The sequence below is a fragment of the Chionomys nivalis genome, chromosome 13, assembly GCF_950005125.1.
Source record: "Chionomys nivalis chromosome 13, mChiNiv1.1, whole genome shotgun sequence".
Lineage (NCBI taxonomy): Eukaryota > Metazoa > Chordata > Mammalia > Rodentia > Cricetidae > Chionomys > Chionomys nivalis.
In genome coordinates this window covers 33,870,585-33,890,064 of record NC_080098.1, presented here as the reverse complement: position 1 = coordinate 33,890,064, position 19,480 = coordinate 33,870,585, and the positions used below count along the sequence as shown (strand labels likewise).

At 43.2% G+C, this 19,480-nt stretch overlaps 1 protein-coding gene across 2 annotated transcripts in view; it reads left to right on the top strand.

Annotated features, from left to right (window-relative positions):
• The window catches only part of Ryr2 (ryanodine receptor 2), a 565,815-nt gene that overhangs the window by 524,933 nt on the left and 21,402 nt on the right, over positions 1-19,480 (top strand). For both annotated transcript variants that reach the window (XM_057787812.1, XM_057787811.1), the window contains 8 exons: positions 779-2,076; positions 3,934-3,998; positions 6,912-7,059; positions 10,169-10,255; positions 11,060-11,281; positions 12,596-12,726; positions 14,097-14,139; positions 16,298-16,431. In XM_057787812.1, coding sequence (XP_057643795.1) covers positions 779-2,076; positions 3,934-3,998; positions 6,912-7,059; positions 10,169-10,255; positions 11,060-11,281; positions 12,596-12,726; positions 14,097-14,139; positions 16,298-16,431 — 2,128 coding nt within the window. The remainder of the gene's footprint in view (positions 1-778; positions 2,077-3,933; positions 3,999-6,911; positions 7,060-10,168; positions 10,256-11,059; positions 11,282-12,595; positions 12,727-14,096; positions 14,140-16,297; positions 16,432-19,480) is intronic.

Sequence of the window (19,480 nt, the reverse complement as noted above, 5' to 3'; positions counted from 1 at the left end):
TTTGAAGCAGCTGTTATGTTGCATCCAAAATCAGAGAGCAGGGAGCAGTGAATGGATGCCTGCCAGTGCTCAGCTCCTTTCTCCAGTATGGACAGTCCAGGATCTCTGCCCAGATAACAGTCCTGCTCACCAGTAAGATGGTTCTTCAATACCCATCACTGTAATGAAGATAATTCCTCCTGGGCATTCCCAGAAGCCCACGTCAGGCTCTTCACTGTATGTGTCTGCTCCACAAACAGATGCTATAGCCCCCTTGCTGGGCATGGCATTCTGTTTTGGGGTTCATAGAACTCCCTGTTTTAGGAATACAACCTTCTATGGGTCTGCAATTTAGAAAATAACCTTATTTTCTGAGGCTTGTCAGTAATCTTTTCTAACTCCAAACACTGGACCATGGGGAGATATAGGATGGTGGTTTCCATTGTAATTTGGGGGGGAGTAGAGAAGGAGGGAGAAAAAGAGCGAACTTAAGTTATCAGTCTTAGCAGTGAGTTCCCTTATCCAATGAGCCATCTCACAGGCTCAGAAATATGATTGAATGTGTCGAACCTAATTACTTTGTGAATATGGCTTTTCCAATATTTCTACAATCATCTTTTGAGTTATTAGTTTAGAAATAGTTATCCATCTGTTCTTAAGGCCTCATACATTAGGAGAAAATTTAAATCAATGACTTCAGTTCATGTTTAAGTCTAGGTCTGTATGATTATTTGGTTTGTAGATACTAGTTTTGTAAAATATGCTCATTTTCAAACAACTACACACTCTCTCCCACCAGGTAATGTTGTGAACGGAACCATAGGCAAACAGATGGTGGACATGCTTGTGGAGTCTTCCAACAATGTGGAGATGATCCTCAAGTTCTTTGACATGTTCTTGAAGCTAAAGGACTTGACGTCCTCGGACACATTTAAGGAGTATGACCCTGATGGCAAAGGGGTCATTTCCAAGAGAGACTTCCACAAAGCCATGGAAAGCCACAAGCACTACACACAATCAGAGACCGAGTTTCTGCTGTCATGTGCCGAGACAGATGAAAACGAAACCCTGGACTATGAGGAGTTTGTCAAAAGATTCCATGAGCCTGCAAAGGACATTGGCTTTAATGTTGCTGTCCTGTTGACCAACCTCTCGGAGCACATGCCCAATGACACGAGGCTGCAGACCTTCTTGGAGTTGGCCGAGAGTGTCCTCAACTACTTCCAACCTTTCCTGGGTCGCATTGAGATCATGGGCAGTGCCAAGCGCATCGAGAGGGTCTACTTTGAGATCAGCGAGTCCAGCCGAACCCAGTGGGAGAAGCCACAGGTCAAGGAGTCCAAAAGACAGTTCATATTCGATGTGGTCAATGAGGGTGGGGAGAAGGAGAAGATGGAGCTCTTTGTGAACTTCTGCGAGGACACCATCTTTGAGATGCAGCTGGCAGCTCAGATCTCAGAGTCCGATCTAAACGAGAGGTCAGCCAACAAAGAAGAGAGTGAGAAGGAGAGACCTGAAGAGCAGGGCCCACGGATGGGCTTTTTCTCCCTCCTCACCATCCAGTCAGCCCTGCTTGCTCTCAGGTACAACATCCTAACCCTGGTTAGGACACTCAGCCTGAAGAGCCTAAAGAAGCAGATGAAGAGAATGAAGAAGATGACAGTGAAGGACATGGTCACTGCCTTCTTCTCGTCCTACTGGAGTGTCTTTGTGACCCTCTTACACTTCGTGGCCAGTGTCTGCAGGGGCTTTTTTCGCATCGTCTCCAGCCTGCTGCTTGGGGGGAGCCTGGTGGAAGGTGCTAAGAAAATCAAAGTGGCCGAGCTTCTAGCCAACATGCCAGACCCCACTCAGGATGAGGTACGAGGAGATGAGGAAGAGGGAGAGAGGAAGTCTTTGGAGTCAGCGCTGCCCTCTGAAGATCTGACCGACTTAAAGGAACTGACAGAGGAAAGTGACCTTCTCTCGGACATATTTGGCTTAGACCTGAAGAGGGAAGGTGGGCAGTACAAACTCATTCCTCACAATCCAAATGCCGGCCTCAGTGACCTGATGACCAATCCCATGCCTGTCCCTGAGGTACAAGAAAAGTTTCAGGTACTTCACTTTAAGGTATCACTAATGCTATTAATCCCCGACCCCTTTGTGCACGTGTCTGCTCTAGGGCTTTCTCAGTCATATGCACATGCGAACTTTTACTTGCTCTGTCCCTCTGTCTGTTTGCCTTTCTCTCTCCCCTCTTCCTCCTCCCTCCCTCTCCCTTGTGCATGCATGCTCTCTGACTCTCTGACTGAGAACTGTAAGGAATCTGTGTGATTTGTTCTGAGAAACTTAATTTGTATGATCCATGGACAATGAGACCCTGCTGTGATGGTCAGCTGTACTATCCTTCCATACCCAAATCTTTGTGCTTTTTTTCCAAGTGTCTGAGAACACTGAGTGGACGAGAAACTCAAAACTAAAAGGTTTGCCAGTGGGGGAGTTTTATGTGCTGATCTAATATGAACACCTGTACTTAGAGGACCATCATAAGCGGTAAGACTTAAATTGGCCTTGAAAGATGGAGAAGATTTGAGCAGATGGATAAGATAAAGAGGGTTGTTTCTGAAATGAGAGAAGCGAGTGGAAATGAGCCTGGAGAATTTTTAATCGACTGTTTTTGAAGAGGAGGGTGTGCATTAAAAGCGGAGGCTAGGAGGGGACATGGAACTTCTATTGTAATGTAAGCCAAAAGATCTCCCTTGTAGGTTATGAATTGGCAGGTGGCCACACAGCTCCCCAAGGGTACTCAGTGGTGACATATAATCTTGTTTAAAGAGAGTTGAGAAGATCTCTGTCACCAAAGTGCTTGCTTAATGTCCTGGTTGCTTTTCTTGTCCAGTTGACACAAGCTGGAGTCACTTGAGAAGAAATCTCAGCTGAGAAAAATCTCCTGAGACTGGTCTGTAGGCAAGAATGTCAGGCATATTCTTGATTAGTGCTTGCTGTGGGAGGGGCCAAGCCACTGTGGGCAGTGCCAGATCTGGGCTGATAGCCCTGGGTTGTGTAAGAAAGCAGGCTGAGAAGAACCATGGAGAAGAAGCCAGGAAGCAGCCTTCCATCATGGCTTCTGCTTCAATTCCTGCCCTGACTTCCTTCAGCAGTGGAAGTATGGGCAGCAAAATAAACCCTTTCCTCCCTGAGATGCTTTTGATTGTAGTATTTTATTACAACAATAGCAATCGAAGTATGACATTTTGTAAGCCTGCTGACTTTAGTTCAATCCCAGGAACCTACATTTAAAACAAGGCCAAGTGTAGCAGTGTAGGCTCCTAATCTCAGCTCAGGGGGAAGCTAAGACTGGTTGTTCCCCGGAGCTCACTAGCTAGCCAGGATAGCCTAACTGAAGAATCTCAGACCAAAGAGGTCCTGTCTCAAAACAAAGCAAACAAGGTGCATGGCCTATAAGGAATGGTGACTTGGGTTGTCCTCTGATATCCACGTGCATGGCCACACATGCACACGCCCACCTGCAGACACAGCTGGAGGCAGACTTTTTTTCCCTGCCCTCCAATTCCCAAATAATCCACAGAGAGACTTAATATTGATTATAAATACTCAGTCAATAGCTTAGGCTTCTTACTAACTAGCTCTTACAACTTAAATTAACCTGTTTCTGTTACTGCACATTCTGCCACATAGCATTGCCTCTCTTTCATCTTGCACCTCCTTCCTGTTTCTTTTCCGTGTCTCACTGGCAACTCCTCTGACTCTGCTATCCTTTTCCCCAGCATTCTCTCTGTCCCGGAAATCCTGCCTAGCCATTGGCTGATTAGCTTTTTATTAACCATGAGAGCGATACATATTTGCAGTGTACAAAGATTGTTTCACGGCACACAGGTGCACCTGCACCTGTACACATACACCTGCAATAATAATAGTATTGTCTCTCTGTTCCTTATTGACATGTTCAAGGAGCAGAAGGCAAAAGAAGAGAAGGAAGAAAAAGAAGAAACCAAGTCTGAACCTGAGAAGGCTGAGTATGTACTGCCACATGCGTTCCTCATGTCCTGGAACCTCTTGGCTTGGCCCCTGCTCTTTGGGAGCTGGGGGAGAGACTCTCACCCTGAAGAGTCATCATATGGTCCAGTCTCACATCTATGTGAAAGCCAAGACCTCACTCCATGCAGGGCCAGCTGGATTCCCCTCACCCAGACTCTTCTTTCCATGGGCATTTCCTATATGTGATTCTCCTTTATCAGAAGAGACCTCAGTGTTTCTCTGGAAGGACTGACGGATAGAGTTTATGTGTGAACGTTTATCCCTTTAAAGTTGGGAAGAAACCAATGTGGCAAATTCAGCAGCTTAAGGACTGACGGATAGAGTTTATGTGTGAACGTTTATCCCTTTAAAGTTGGGAAGAAACCAATGTGGCAAATTCAGCAGCTTAGTGTGTTCTGGAGTGGTATCCCTTTGAGCCACATGCATAGAAATCTCCCAAGATTGTTGAAAATGAAGATTTCATGCTAGAGAGGAAGTAGCTAGGAAAGTGCTTGCTGCCTAAGCATGAGGATCTGAGTTTGATCCCCAGAGCACAAGAAAAATCCATGGTGTGAGGGACAGATTTATAATTCCCTGGGGAGGTGAAGACTAGCCTAATAGAGATCCCCAAGCCAGGAAGAGACGTCATCCAAAAAATACTGGGGGGGGGGGGTGGCTACTGAAGAATGACACTTGAGGCTACCTTGTGGCACATACAAGAACGCGCATGCAACTACCTACTCAGAAACACACAGTATGGATTCCTGGGTCCCACCATACCTGCTTACACACACACACACACACACACACACACAGACACACACACAGGTTCATACCTTCCTTGTTCTGGAAAGGGCCCAGGGGTCTTCATCTTCATGAGCATACCTGGTGTTGTGGAGTCGGGTTGTAAATCGAGAGGCAGATAATGAAGAGTACAGCATAAAGCAGAGGAAATGTTAAACTCCTTCCATAATGGTTTTACATCAGGAATATAGAAAACCCTCAGCTTGCCCCCAAACTTATGTAATCTTATATGCTTATCTAGAAAAAGTTAAGAAAAGTTAAAGTCGTACATTCCTGCCTCACTACCATTTTCACATAGTAGCTACGTTACCCTTTCCCCGCCCCACCCTCTCTTATTTTCCTATGTCATTAGCCTGTTCTCATTGTGTTAGATCTGGGATCTGTTGTAAATGTGGCTAGATAAATGACACTTAGAGTGGAAAAGGGGGCACACGTGGCAGTACATAGGCACGCAGTTCTTACCTGGTGTGAAGTACAGTGTTGGCTAGGCTTAGTGTGAGCATAATGCAGCATCTATGTCCTCCCAAGAAGGATTTTTACTTTACATTGAAAGCATTTTTTATGTAGACTTCTAGTCCTGGAACTGGAAAGATGGTTCAGCAGGTAAACGAGCTTGTTGCCAAGTCAGGTGACCTGAGTTTGATCCCCAGTACCCACATGGTGGAAGAAGGTAGCTAACTCCCTCAACTTGTCCTTTGGCCCCCACACATTTGTAAGTACCCAGACAACTTAAATAAATAACTCCAATTCTTAGAAAGAATTATACTTCTAGCCCTAATTCCATTATTATCTGGAATTAATATAACTATATAGATATTAAAAAAATTAATATTTTTTTAAATAAAATTAGGTAAAGGCATTATCTGTATCAGTGCATTAACACATCGGTGTCCTTTTTATGTGAGACAAACCAAATGCACAGGACTTTGATTTTAAGTGCCAATGGCTAGAAACTGTTACAAAGTGAGCTATGGGACAGTGCAATGGCTCAACAGGCAAGGGCACTTGCTGCCAAGCTTGAGGACTAGAGTGATCCCCAGAGTCCACATGGTAGGAGGTGAGAACTAAATCTTAAACGTTGTCCTCCCATCTTCACCAGTGTGCTGCACCCTTATCACCCCCATAAAGGAATCACCTCCCAGACTTTGAACTAAGATCAAGCATAATTAAGTATAAAAATAGAATTGTGATTTTAATAATCAAAAGTTAAAAGCAAGGTGTGTTGCCAGGCCTGGTAGTGCAGTACTGATATCATGGCTACCTAGGAGGCTGAGTCAGGAAGACTACAGGAAGACAAGCTTGGGTTACACAGAGGAGGTTCAAAGCCAGCCTAGGCAACTTAGTGAGACCCTGTCTCAGATGAAATAGTGAAAAAGAAGGCTGGGGATGTAATTTCATGGCAGATTGCTTGCCTGGCGTGCATGAAGCTTTGGTCCATAAAACTATATTTAAAAAGTAAGGTGTGTGAAACGGAAGCCAAGAAATGTCTTTGTTGTTGTACCATTTTGCAACCAAATATTTTATTATTTATGGATACAAAAAGTTTTTCAGCCTGAAAAATATCCCTTTGATTTTAATTGCACAGGCCCATTCATCCGTGGGAACAGCAGGAAATCCTTCCTTAGTCTCAAGTCCAGGATGCCATAACTCATTGGAATAGAACGTAGTTTGGGAGCTCGAGGGGACGGCTCAGCTCATAAAGAGCTTGCTACATGAGTACATGATACTGAGTTGGATATCAAAAGCCCATGTAAAAGCCTGGGTAATTCCTGCTTCTATAATCCCAGCACTGGGGAGGCAGAGACAGTCAAATCCCTGGGCCTTGCTGGCCAGTCAGCCTAGCATAATAGGTGAACAACACCAAGGCTATCACACAAAATTAGGTGATTAGTACCCGAGGAAGAAGGATGCTCAAGCTTGTCTTCTGGCTCCCACTTGTATGCACACACACATGAACATGCTTACACAAGAACATATGCATACATACATACATACATACATACAGAACTTGGGTTTCTAAGTGGATATTGTGATTCACTTTGTATTTTGCAAAGCACCTGCTTGATTCTTCACCTTTTAGAGAGCCTATGCTTTTTTTGTTTCCACAGGGGGGAAGATGGAGAAAAAGAAGACAAAGCCAAAGATGATAAGAGCAAGCAGAAGTTGAGACAACTTCATACACATCGGTATGGGGAACCTGAGGTGCCAGAGTCAGCGTTCTGGAAGAAAATCATAGCCTATCAGCAGAAACTGCTGGTGAGACCTGGGGATGGCTTTTAGTATTGATCGATTGTCCTGACTATGTGTAGTAGCTGAGCTCAGAAAACCCTTTTACCACCCACATCTGAGAATAACGTTCCTCATAGAAGGGTGGAGTGTTTGTATGTAAACAGCACATGTCCATCTGTGTATTTTGACCTATCTTGATTATTTATGGTCTCTAATGCAAGGTGAATGTTATATAAATGTTTGTTATCATATATTATTTAGAGAATAATGGCAAGAGAAAAAGTCTATATCCATTTAGGACAGAAGTATCTTCTTCTTTACAATTGGTTTGATTTATGAAGGCAGGGTCCTCAGAACTAGGGCTAAGCAGATTTTTTATCTACTCATCTTACTGTGTTTGAGTTTTTGAAATGGTTTCTTTATCATTATTTTATGTGCACATGTGAGTATCTTCATGCATTGATGTGTATCGTGTGTATGCAGTTCCTGAGGGGACCAGAAGAGGTCATTTGGTACCCTGGAACTGGAGTTATAGACAGTTGTGAGCCGTGTGGGTGCTGGGCACCAAACCTAGGTCCTCTGCAAGAGCGGCCAGTGCTCTTAATTGCTGAGCCATCTCCACACCCCAGAGTATTTGTTCTTTAGGGTAAATGCCTTTTACAAGTCACTCCCTCCTCTACAATTCACACTGCCTGACCCCCAATGACCTCTACACACCTTCACTTGGTCTGACATCCCCAAGGTCACTACATAAGTCCACATTGTCTTGACATCCTTTGACTGAATAACAGACATCATGATATGTCTTCCCATAAATACTTTAGAACCCATTAGGTCTGTTTTTAAGGCCTTCTAACACAATCTTTTGGGTCCACATAATTTATAGTCCAGCTCCAAAACCAAATGAGTCTATCATCACACCTTTTACTAAAAAGAAATATGTATAGGCATACAAGTAAAATATAAATTTTTTATAAATATAAACTTAATGAATCAGCTTTTTGGTGATGACAATTCAAAATTATTCTTTAGAGACTTTTAAAAGAAAATGAAGAAATGGAGAGGAAGAAGATAGTTCTTCATAGGTTTTTATAGAAATATTCCCCAAGTCTTGTATTTTCTCTGTAGTGTTTGCTACAGTGTCCACTGAACATAAAGGTTTCTGAGATCACTCTGTAAGTGTTAATTTGATATGCATCAGTGGTTGCCATGGTAGCAGGGTGGGCAGGTGCTGCCATACCCTCTGGCAACCCTGTGAGTCCTGAAGAGCCTGTCTCTCTATACTTACATAAGGAAATAAACTGAGGTAATGCTTCTGTCTCTGCCTCCGGGTTCCTATGCTCCTTGTCTCTGTGTAACTCTTCCACTTTTCTGCTTCTCTTCGTAGCTTTGGCATATGCTTGCCAGTTGGCACACATAAAACTGCTCATAGTTGTGGTGCCCTCCACAGACCCCAGCCCTCCCTGCCTTTGTGACTGTCTCCACCCAACAGCTACAGTTTGATAATTCAGTCTCTGTGACCCACTGCTTTCCTTTCTAGGAGAGACAGTATAACTGGCCCAGTTAGAGTGTGTTATTCAGTCTTAGTCTAACTAGATGTGGCAGTAAAGCCAGATCTATTGTAGGGCAAAGAACCCATCAGAGAGGGCTATGTTCATGGAGAGGTTAATGAGAGGCTTTATTGCCCGTAAGCTCTCACTTCATGTTATAAGAAATAGTCGCTTTTACTGTGGCCTCTTCCCTTACATCAACTTGTGCCAAGTTGTTTGGTTTCTTCCCATTCAATATACCATACCAAACACTCACTCAGTTCTTTCTCTCTTACCTGTAACTCAATGTAGCAAAAAAAAAAAAAAAAAAAAAAAAACACCACAACAAACAAACAACAAAAAGCCAAAACCCAGCTCCATCTCTTCCTTTGAAGTTCCCTCAAGGGTCTACCCAGTTCTTTTCACAGTTCACAGATGCCATAGAGGCCAGCCCCCTGTCAACATCTGTTTTCTTCCATGCTTACTAACAAGTCCCTGTTGCTTCTGCTGTCTCCACAGAGGAAATTTTAAGTCATGGTCTGGGTGCATCCTCTTCTCTTTAGTTCTCCACCAGTGTCTCAGCCCCCTAGAATGAAATGTCAGTTTTAATGGTGACAGCATACAAAGTTATCATAGCATGTTAAAATGAATGGCTGGCTTTCCTCACATTTTCTCATAGTAAAGGTAGCAGGCTGGTTCTGTTGTTAGGCTGACACTGCAGAAGAGACAAGATGTGCTCCTGGAGGGATTAGATGGTTCATCCAAATCCAGGAAATGTTGGGACAGACTTCATATCCCTGCATTGTAGTCCTAGAGGATGTGAATGAGTTCAGGGGTCATTGGGTCAGTTTACTGTAACAGACAACTAACATATTCACCAGAAGTCTTCAGATCTCAGCCTGGGCTCACCTGCCCTTCTTCCCTCTCCTTGCTTCTCTCTAGGGCTCAAACACATTGCCACACACACACACACACACACACATGCTTTTAAAAATATTTTAACTATTTTCTGTTTGTGCATGCATGCATGTGTGCAAGTGTAAAATCATTTGCATGTAGTACCTGTGGAGGCCAGAAGAGGGCATCAGATTCCCCCATAATTGGAGTTACAGATAGTTATGAACTGCAGTGTGAGTGCTGGAAACTGAACCCATTTGCAAGAGCAGCAAATGCTCTTAACCCTTTCTCCAGACCACAGCGTTGCTCTTAATTCTGGGCCATGTCCTCACCATTCATGTCTCTAATGTACCTTCCCTCTATGGCTCTGTTAGCCAGCTCCCTTGCCGCCCCCAGGCCTGCTCACGCTTATCCCTAGGAGGTAAACTTTTCCAAACCACCTTTCCAAACCACCACCACACACCCTAAGCCCTAACCTGTGTAGCACTATGTCACTTGAAGTTCTCGAATGATACTTTGTGTCTGAGGATGTGGCTATTATATCCTCCTTGTCGGCAGAAACTTTGTCCTTTACTGTCCGTGTCTAATATCAAGGACACAGCAGGTGCCCAATCTGTAGCTTGGAGTAAACGAACCGCTCTTTATTTTAAATGTTTGCAAATTTCTTATCTCTTACTGGCTGGCCTGTTCATAACTCTTTCTCCCTTCAGAACTATTTTGCTCGCAACTTTTACAACATGAGAATGCTGGCCTTATTTGTCGCCTTCGCCATCAATTTCATCCTGCTCTTCTACAAGGTATGTGTGTATGTCCCTGGGGGTTAAAGACCGTTCTAAAAGTCAAATGACACCAATAGGTAAATTCCCCTGGGAGCTGCGACGGAGCCAGTTTACACCAATTCTAAATTGTACCTTAACAAAAGAGAGAGCCCAAAGCCCCGTTCCATCACAGATGCCCAGGGAGGAAGGGTGCATGCGCTTCTGGGAGAGTAAGCGGAACCTCAGCTGGCTGCGACTGAAGAGGGCTCAGCATTACAGAGGTTCACTCCCAGTGTTCCTAGGATGGTTCAGCTGAATTTCTTACTTGTTATGATGCCTGGGTGTGACATCATATGACCTCCCTCACATGACATTATTTGGATAACTGAGAAGTAACGTACCTAGTGTTTTCCTGCATATTGGAATCCTTATAACTTTGGTTGGATTAGCACAAAACCCACAAAACACAAAACCAGCATTTGTTTTGCATTTGTGTGCACAAGTATGTCATGCATGGTGTGTATGTGAAGGTCAAAGAACACCTAGCAAGAGTGTCTTCCCCTTCCGTCCTGTCATTCCTGGAGATTGGACTCGGGTCATCAAACTGAGCAGGAGACGCTTTTCCTATCAAACCATCTCTCTCTCTGCCCCCGCATAAATTTTAGCATATTTGTTCCTCGTATTTGCTATTGGTAAAGATGTCTGTTCTTTCCTGTTCGTCTTTCCATGCTACCCTTATGTGCTGACTTAAATTCCGCGGTCTATAGAGGTTGTTTCCATTTCCTTCTTGTGTGGTGTTGTGGCACACAGTGAACTGACCGTATCTCAAATGGTTTGAATCAGGTCTCCACTTCTTCTGTGGTTGAAGGAAAGGAGCTGCCTGCCCGAAGCTCCGGCGACACTGCCAAAGTTCCCACCAGTCTGGACAGCAGCCCACACAGAATCATTGCGGTACACTACGTCCTGGAGGAGAGCAGCGGCTACATGGAACCCACGCTGCGCATCTTAGCCATCTTGCACACTGTCATCTCTTTCTTTTGCATCATTGGATACTACTGTTTGAAAGTAAGTCCCCAAGTACCTGTGTGTTTCAAATGTCTGTAGATTAGGCAACTGGGGAAGTGAACACTGAGATGGAATTTATGTTGTCTGTTTGAGATGCTCTAAGACCCCATGCCTCTGGGACAGAAGGAAGAAGCAGGTTGGGGTAGAGGGAAATGACTGTCTAAGGGCAGAAGAGAAAAATGTGATCATAGGCTTCTGTCTCTGAAGCTAGGACTGGAGGGGCCTGACCTTTCCTAGTTTCCATTGATCAGTCATTGATTGCAAGTATGCCTGTGCCTATTGATAATCATTCATACAGTCAACATTTTCATGTACAACTTGACCATACAGAAGTGAGCCCCACTGCCCACAGTCTCTCACAGTTAAATATCTGTGAGGCATGACTGTTCTGTTGTTAGGTATGTATCTTTCATCATCCACGACAGAAGACTCATAGAAAATAAGTTGCCTTTATCTCCATGTCCCTACTGGGGTAACAGTAAGTGTTGGTGAATAGAAATCTCATGGTAATATTGTCTCTCTGGGTGCTTGAGGATATCCTCGCCTGTGCAAGTATGTTTATGTATATTTAATCACTGCCCTTTGCCTCTGGCTATGGAGCCTCCTAAGATACTTGAAAAGCTAGGGCTTGGGATAAAAGACGGGAGTGTGAGATGTTTCTGTAGGGATTGTTTTCTACCTCTCGTCCCCCTTTTTTCATGGGAGTAAGCATTCCTGGATGCTTCCTCAGCATCTCTACCTCCCATCCGTGCGTGCGCAGACTCTGTGCGAAAGGGAACCATCAGCCAACGGCAGAGGCATTGCTACACTTGCCAAGATTTTTGCCAATGTTGAAACGTGAATCTACCTCTATATACTATAAGTACATTGTGCATAGTTATTAAAGAGATTAAAATACATGCTTTCAAGGACATAATTAAAACTGCTAGGATTTTTTCACACCTGTTCTTATTAATGCTTTAAAGTAATATGTATTTAAATACAATTGAATATTTTGTAATCACCTGTCTCTCTTTAGTGTTTAGAATGCTGCCAATGAAATGTCATAGCATTCCAATTCGTCATTAGAATGGCAAATGTTAATGTTATTGACATTTTTTTTTAAAAAACACATGCACCTGTATGCTGTTTTCCCAAAATCCTCTAGATACTTCTTTCTGCCTGAATGTAGTTGATTCATTTTCACTCATTTTTTTTCCTCCCTGCAAGTAAGTGGAGAAATAGTTCTTCTCAAAAGCTGTTTTGTAAAGATAGCATCTGTGGGAGACACCAGTCCAGTTAAGCGAATGTCGATGTGTTTGTTCCCATCTGCAGGTCCCCTTGGTCATTTTTAAGCGGGAGAAGGAAGTGGCACGTAAATTGGAGTTTGATGGGCTTTACATTACAGAGCAGCCGTCGGAAGATGATATTAAAGGCCAGTGGGACAGACTCGTGATCAACACACAGTGAGTGAGGGATTGCGAGAGGCAGTTCTGGGCTCAGGAATTTCAAGATGTTAAAAGAAATTTCCCTGCTAGAGTTTCAGAAGATTTGTTAAAAGTTTAGCTCAAGTGAGTAACAGTCATATATTCAGCCACGAAAATCAAAAGACTAAAAACCGTCCGAAGCTAATGGATGCCTGCAGTTTCTGCCCTCTGGTCTGAGTCTCTTAATCAAAAAGCACTTTGAGGCCATTTACACAGTGCTGATGGGAATGCACAGCCATTACCCAGGGCGGGGAGGGCTGTAGCATCAGGTTCACAGCCCGCATTGCAGAGGCATCTCATCCAGATGCAGAGGAGCTAGAAATTATTCATTAAGGGAAGGGCTGTAGTGTCGAAGGGAAAAAATACTGAATTCATACTGCTAATGTGTCTAAACTTGCAGAGAGCACCACCAACCAGACTCACATGAACCTAGAAAATTTTACAATGTGATGTCATTTGTAAGAAGAGAAAAAAAAAAAAAACTAATCCAGTAATTATTTAGCTTGTGGGGTAAGATAAAAACAGACAAACTAGCCAACCAGCTACTGTGTCGCAATACGTCCATCCCAACCTATAACTTCTACAAAACAATTATTGATGGTATATCTTTGAGTATTTATACATCATAAGAGTCAGATATTATACCGTACTGAGTTTGTTTATTCTTTTTAATTTTTTTATGTGGTGAGGAGGATTGAATCCAAGGCCTCGCCCTGGCTCTGTGAGTGTTCTGTTGCTGAGCCATGTCCCCAGCCCTGGAATTACTGATTCTTAAAAGTTACTTCTAGTAGTTCTGAGTTTTCCACTGGGGAATAAGATGCTAGCTTTAGAGCAAAACAGTGACAGGTTTCTAATCTATTAGTTTGGTTTTTGTTGTTGTTGTTGTTGTTTTGGAGTAGGAGAACTTGAACTCAGGACCTTGGCCATGGTAGACTATTCCTTTACCCTCAACCACCACCAAAGCCATAGTTTCTAGAGCTTTTAATTTTTAAACTAACTGACAAGAAATATATATATATATATACACATACATATATACCTATATATATAGCACTCATAAAAAATGATAAATATAATATGCAATTTGTTAATATGGTTATATTGAGATATCATCCTTATTATTTTAATGTGATTTATCATTGATATGTTTATATGTTATTATTTACATGATGTTTAATACACTTATGATATAGAAAAGTTATGAACCGAGAGGTGATGTGACTCACTGTACTTCTAGGGAGATAGCACGATAGCTGCGTGCATATTATCTTCAGTGTTTTATTTCAAATTATGTTATTTACCATTTAAAAGTACTGCTCCTCTAACGTCTCTGCTTTTGTTTCTTTTAGGTCATTTCCCAATAACTACTGGGATAAATTTGTGAAAAGAAAGGTAGCGTTTCTGAGAGGGAGTAAATGCCCAGTGTTTTCTTACAGTGCATTTCGGTGGCTGTGTGTGGTCCGGATGAGGAGTGGGATGTGAGGTGTTGCCTGCCGTTATTATTTCACAGTGCCAAGAGAACTGAATAGGCATCTTCAAAAAAGCAGCTACAACCTTCATACTCTGCTGTCCCTAAATAAACAGACCTCACTACCCACCATGCCTTAGGGACCAGCGAAGTATGCTCAGTAACAAGAGCCTGTGGGAATTGGCTTTGATATTGTCTGGGTTGCCCAAGTTGGCTGTAGGCTCTTTTTCTTTATATCATCTTAAAGACCTTAAAAACAAATCTGACTCAATTGTGAGGGGGGGTGGTAGAGATGATTCTGGCCTTGCTTTTATCATGCTGCTGGCTGCTGGCTAAGCTCCGCTGCTGAGACCCTCTGTTTATAGGCTCGGAGTTCTCCTTGCCCTCCCTACCACCCACGATCTGCACCATGTGTAACAGTGTTTGTGTACTGAGGGCTGCTATTCGGGAATCACTCTTTTTTACTTTCTTGCTGCTTCTGCTGCTGCTGCTGCTGCTGCTGCTGCTGCTGCTGCTTCTTCTTCTTCTTCTTCTTCTTCTTCTTCTTCTTCTTCTTCTTCTTCTTCTTCTTCTTCTTCTTCTTCTTCTTCTTCTTCTTCTTCTTCTTCTTCTTCTCCTCCTCCTCCTCCTCCTCCTCCTCCTCCTCCTCCTTTGCTTCTCCTCCTCCTCCTTCCCCTCCTCCTCTTCCTCCTTCTTTTCTTTTTGAAATTTTAAGACAAGGTCTAAAACTGTAGCTCAGGCTAGCCTGGAACTCACCAAGTAGCCCACACTGACTTCAAACTCACTGCAATCTTCTTCCCTCAGTTTCTGGAGAATACTGAGGTATTGGGCATGAGCCACCATTCCCAGGTCCTTGCTGATTCATGTTTCATGGTGAATGCCAACTTGGTGTGCACTGGCACAGGCACACCTGTAATGTGAAGAGATCTTGTGTGTCTTTATCAATTCAGTACTGTTCCAAGGAGACACTGAAATTTTTTCTTCCCACCTTATACAGAGATGGCGCATACATTAAGAACTTGCATGTAGTTTCACTGTATCATTAGGTGCAGTGTGTGTGTGTGTGTGTGTGTATGTGTGTGGTGTATGGTGTGTGTGTGGTTGTACACATGTATGTCCATGCTTCCTGGTGGAAAGAATCTATATTTGAAGATTGTTATGTGTACCTTCAAGCATTTTTGTGACCTTGTGAACTGACACTTTGAGTTTATTACACTAATGGATATATGCATATCTAAATTAGGCCAACATTTTAAAAGATTATTTTAAAATAATTTTAAATGGACATTTTGAATATTTTATGTCTATGAAGTTTTTGCTGTAATAAAGAGAGTGTTTCTATAATATTAGATCAAAAGTATTTCTGGAGCAAGCAATATATCCATGTCAAAGAAATAGCAAGCTCAGGACTAGGGAATTAGCACAGTTGGGAAATGTCTGCTGTGTGATGTGAGGTCATGGGTGTGCATCCCTGGCCTCCATACAGGCTGGAGCAGTGCATGCTTGGGATCCAAGCGCCAGGGAGATGCAGAACTGAGGTCTGGAGGATTCACTGACCAGTTGGCCTTGCTGAAATGCTGAGTTCCAGGTTCAGTGATCACAGGCACATGCTACCATGCCTGGCTTTTTACATGGCCCTTCTCTGACTTCCATCTCCCCAGTTTTGTAGTCTGTATAATGGGATGCTATTATTAATACACAGCTGGTACCTCACATGAGATAGAGGACAAAGCTTACGTATTGTGGCAGTCACAAGTAATCTGATAAGATTCCTGGTGAAAAACTGAGAGTCACTTTCCTCCCACCTCCCCCACCATCCCACTCTCTTACTGCAGAACATTCTTCGCTGTGCCTTTTTTACTAGGAGATCTAATTCCTCAGAGATGAGTTATCCAAAATCCTATAGACTTATTTTCTACTTCAACAGCATGACATCAGAAGATGAACTGTAAATTAGATGACTAAATTTTCTTTAAAATCTAGCAAAATATATGGAGAGAAAAAATTTGCTACTGTTGTATACGCGTGTAAGGGGTGTACCTAATGGTTAAGGTCAATAACATACCTCTCTCTTGAGCGTAGGTGATGGATAAGTATGGAGAGTTCTATGGGCGAGACAGAATCAGTGAGTTACTGGGCATGGATAAAGCTGCCCTGGATTTCAGCGATGCAAGAGAGAAGAAGAAGCCCAAGAAAGACAGCTCCTTGTCTGCTGTGTGAGTGACTCTTCTGCTCTACAGGTGGGGTGGGGACAGGGATGCATGTCTGACCTCGCTAGCTCACCGATTTCCCTCATCGAAGAAAACGGCAAGTGCAAAAGAAGTCGACTTACATACCTCTGGGTTTCTTAGCTGGGGTTTCTATTGCAGTGATGAAACTCTGTGACCAAAAACCAAGTTGGTGGGGGAGAAGGTTTATTTGACTTACACTTCCACAGCACTGTTCATCATTGAAGGGAGTCAGGACAGGAACCCAGAGAGGGCAGGAACCTGGAGGCCAGAGCTGATGCAGAGGCCGTGGAGGGATGCTGCTTACTGGCTTGCTCATGGCTTGCTCAGCCTGCTTTCTTTCCTTTCCTTTCCTTTCCTTTCCTTTCCTTTCCTTTCCTTTCCTTTCCTTTCCTTTCCTTCCCTTCCCTTCCCTTCCCTTCCCTTCCCTTCCCTTCCCTTTCCCTTTCCCTTTCCCTTTCCCTTTCCCTTTCCCTTTCCCTTTCCCTTTCCCTTTCCCTTTCCCTTTCCCTTTCCCTTTCCCTTTCCCTTTCCCTTTCCCTTTCCCTTTCCCTTTCCCTTCCCTTCCCTTCCCTTCCCTTCTCTTTTCTTTTGTGTGGTGTGGTGTGGTGTGTGTGTGTGTGTGTGTGTGTGTGAGTGTATGTGCAGTTTTCAAGAAAGGACTATCCTGGTGCTCACTCTGTAGATCAGGCTGGTCTTGAACTCAGAAATCCTCCTAAGTCTGTCTCTTGAGTGTCGGAATTAAAACCATGTGCCCCCATTACCCAGCTTTCTTATAGAACCCAGGACCATCAACCCAGTGATGATAGCACCCACAAGGGGCTGGGACTTCCCCATCAATCACTAATTAAGAAAATGCTGAAAAAAAAAAAAAAAAAAAAAAAAGAAAATGCTGTATAGTCAGATCTTATGAAGACATTTCCTCAACAGAAGTTTCCTCCAATCATATTACTTGAGCTTGTGTTGAGTTGACATAAAACTAGCCAGGACATGAGTGTTTGAAGCTTTAGAATGAAGGGATATCTTCCTATTAACTTATTGTTGTCATTGTTGTTGTTATTGTTATTATTATTATTGTTATTGAGACAGGCTCTTGCTATGTAGCCCAGGCTGACCTAAAAATCATTATATAATATCTCAGGAACTGACTGGCAGCTCCTGAGGCCCAGCTCACCATCTTCCTGCTCTCATGTCTGGAGTGTTGTGATTTCAGATATGAGCCACCAGATATGGCTCCTATCAATGTTTGAAGATTCCTTCCTTGCTATTTACATACAACGAGAGAAGAGCAACAAGAAAATCCACCACTCCTGATTTAAGTCACCTTTTCTAACCTCTGGTCCTCCTGAAAGTCAAACACACTCAAAGCAAAACATAGAACTACATTTTGGGCGAATCTTTTGTTTTGTTTTGTAGCTCTTGTAGACCAGGCTGGCCCCAAACTCACAGAGATCTGCCTGCCTCTGCCTCCCGAGTACTGGGATTAAAGATGTGAGCCACCCACTGCCCTACTAAGGGAGGGATCTTTTTTGAAGGAGGTTAAATTGCATGCCTTGGAAACAGATGATATGTAGTTCCTTTATTAAAGTGGACCTAAAGTTCCTATCTTAGTGTTAAAGTTCTTAAATGGCAAAACATTAGTGTGCCAAAGCACTGTGTTACCCTGTTATTTGAAAATTCACTTCAAAATGAAGTACTATTTAAGCGGCATTCTTGTGAAACTGCTGTTACCTAGAAAGATAGAAATGAGTTGGATCAAGTTCCCTTACTGCTGCCAGTTTCCTTCCAGCTCTTGCTCAGGCACATGTGCCCACCGTATGAAGGGTCAGTGTCTGCCCCTGGTCATGTGAGCAGTGGGATTTCTGCAATCAAGAAGAGAACACTCACTTCTCCCCGATGCCATTTTACCATCCAGGCACTTCTTTATTTTAGAAGCAACATGCAGTCACTTTCCCTGGAGAAACCAGCTTTGCTTGTGGTTTGTTTTTGTGTGCTTGCTATGCATCAACAGGTATCCAAACCCAGATCCTGTGTAAGCATGTGAAGAGTAAGGCTCCACTGAACCGTGTCCCCAGCTGGCGTGCCTTATCTGTGTGTTTGCGGTCTCAGTCTGTGATAGATGAGATAATGACTTTGGAAACTCATTTTGTCTTAGAAAAATATTGCACCTGGAATTAGGAAGATGCTTTGGTTAATGATCTCGTTCATCACAGGTTTTCTATATCTTTAAATACAATGTGAATTTGGAGCAGGCGATATGGCTCAGAGAGTTAAGGCACTTGTTATCCATCCTGACACCCCAAGTTAGACCTCTCAGACCCATATGTTTGATGGAGATAACTGACTCCTGCAAGTTGTCCTCTCAACCTCAGACATACTAGGTTGTGTATGTGTGTATTCTGTATGTGTGTGGTGTGTGCTGTGTGTCTGTGTGTGGTATGTGTGTGTGGTGTGTGTGTGTGTACTGTGTCTAAGTTTCAGTCCATGTGTGGTGTGTGTGTGTGAGAGAGAGTGATATGTGGGTCTATATGATATGTGTGTGATGTATCTGTGTGTAGTATATGTGTCATGTATGTATGCATGGTGTGTGTGTGAGAGGAGTGATATGTGGGTCTATATGATATGTGTGTGGTGTATCTGTGTGTAGTATATGTATCTATGTATGTATGGTGTGTGTGTGTCTCTGGTGAAGGGAGCATGGCAGTGCATGTCTGTAATGCCTAAATTTATAATAAGGTGACAGGAGGAACAGAGGTTCAAGGCCAATCTGAGCTACACAAGTTCTAGGCCAGCCTGAGTTCCATGAGACCCTGTGGCGTTTACAGTGTGTCACATGAAGAAGGACACTGACAGTTTCAGAAGCCAAGGCCTTCACATTTGTCATTTGAAACAAGCAGTGGGTGTGAGGGATTCAGAACCCCTCATGAGCAGTCACTGGTGACTGACAAAATTAAATAGTTTTGCTGAGTTACGTATTTTTCTTAGTAATATTTCTAACACCACCACTAAAAACATTTAAAAATAGGAAGAAAGCTTT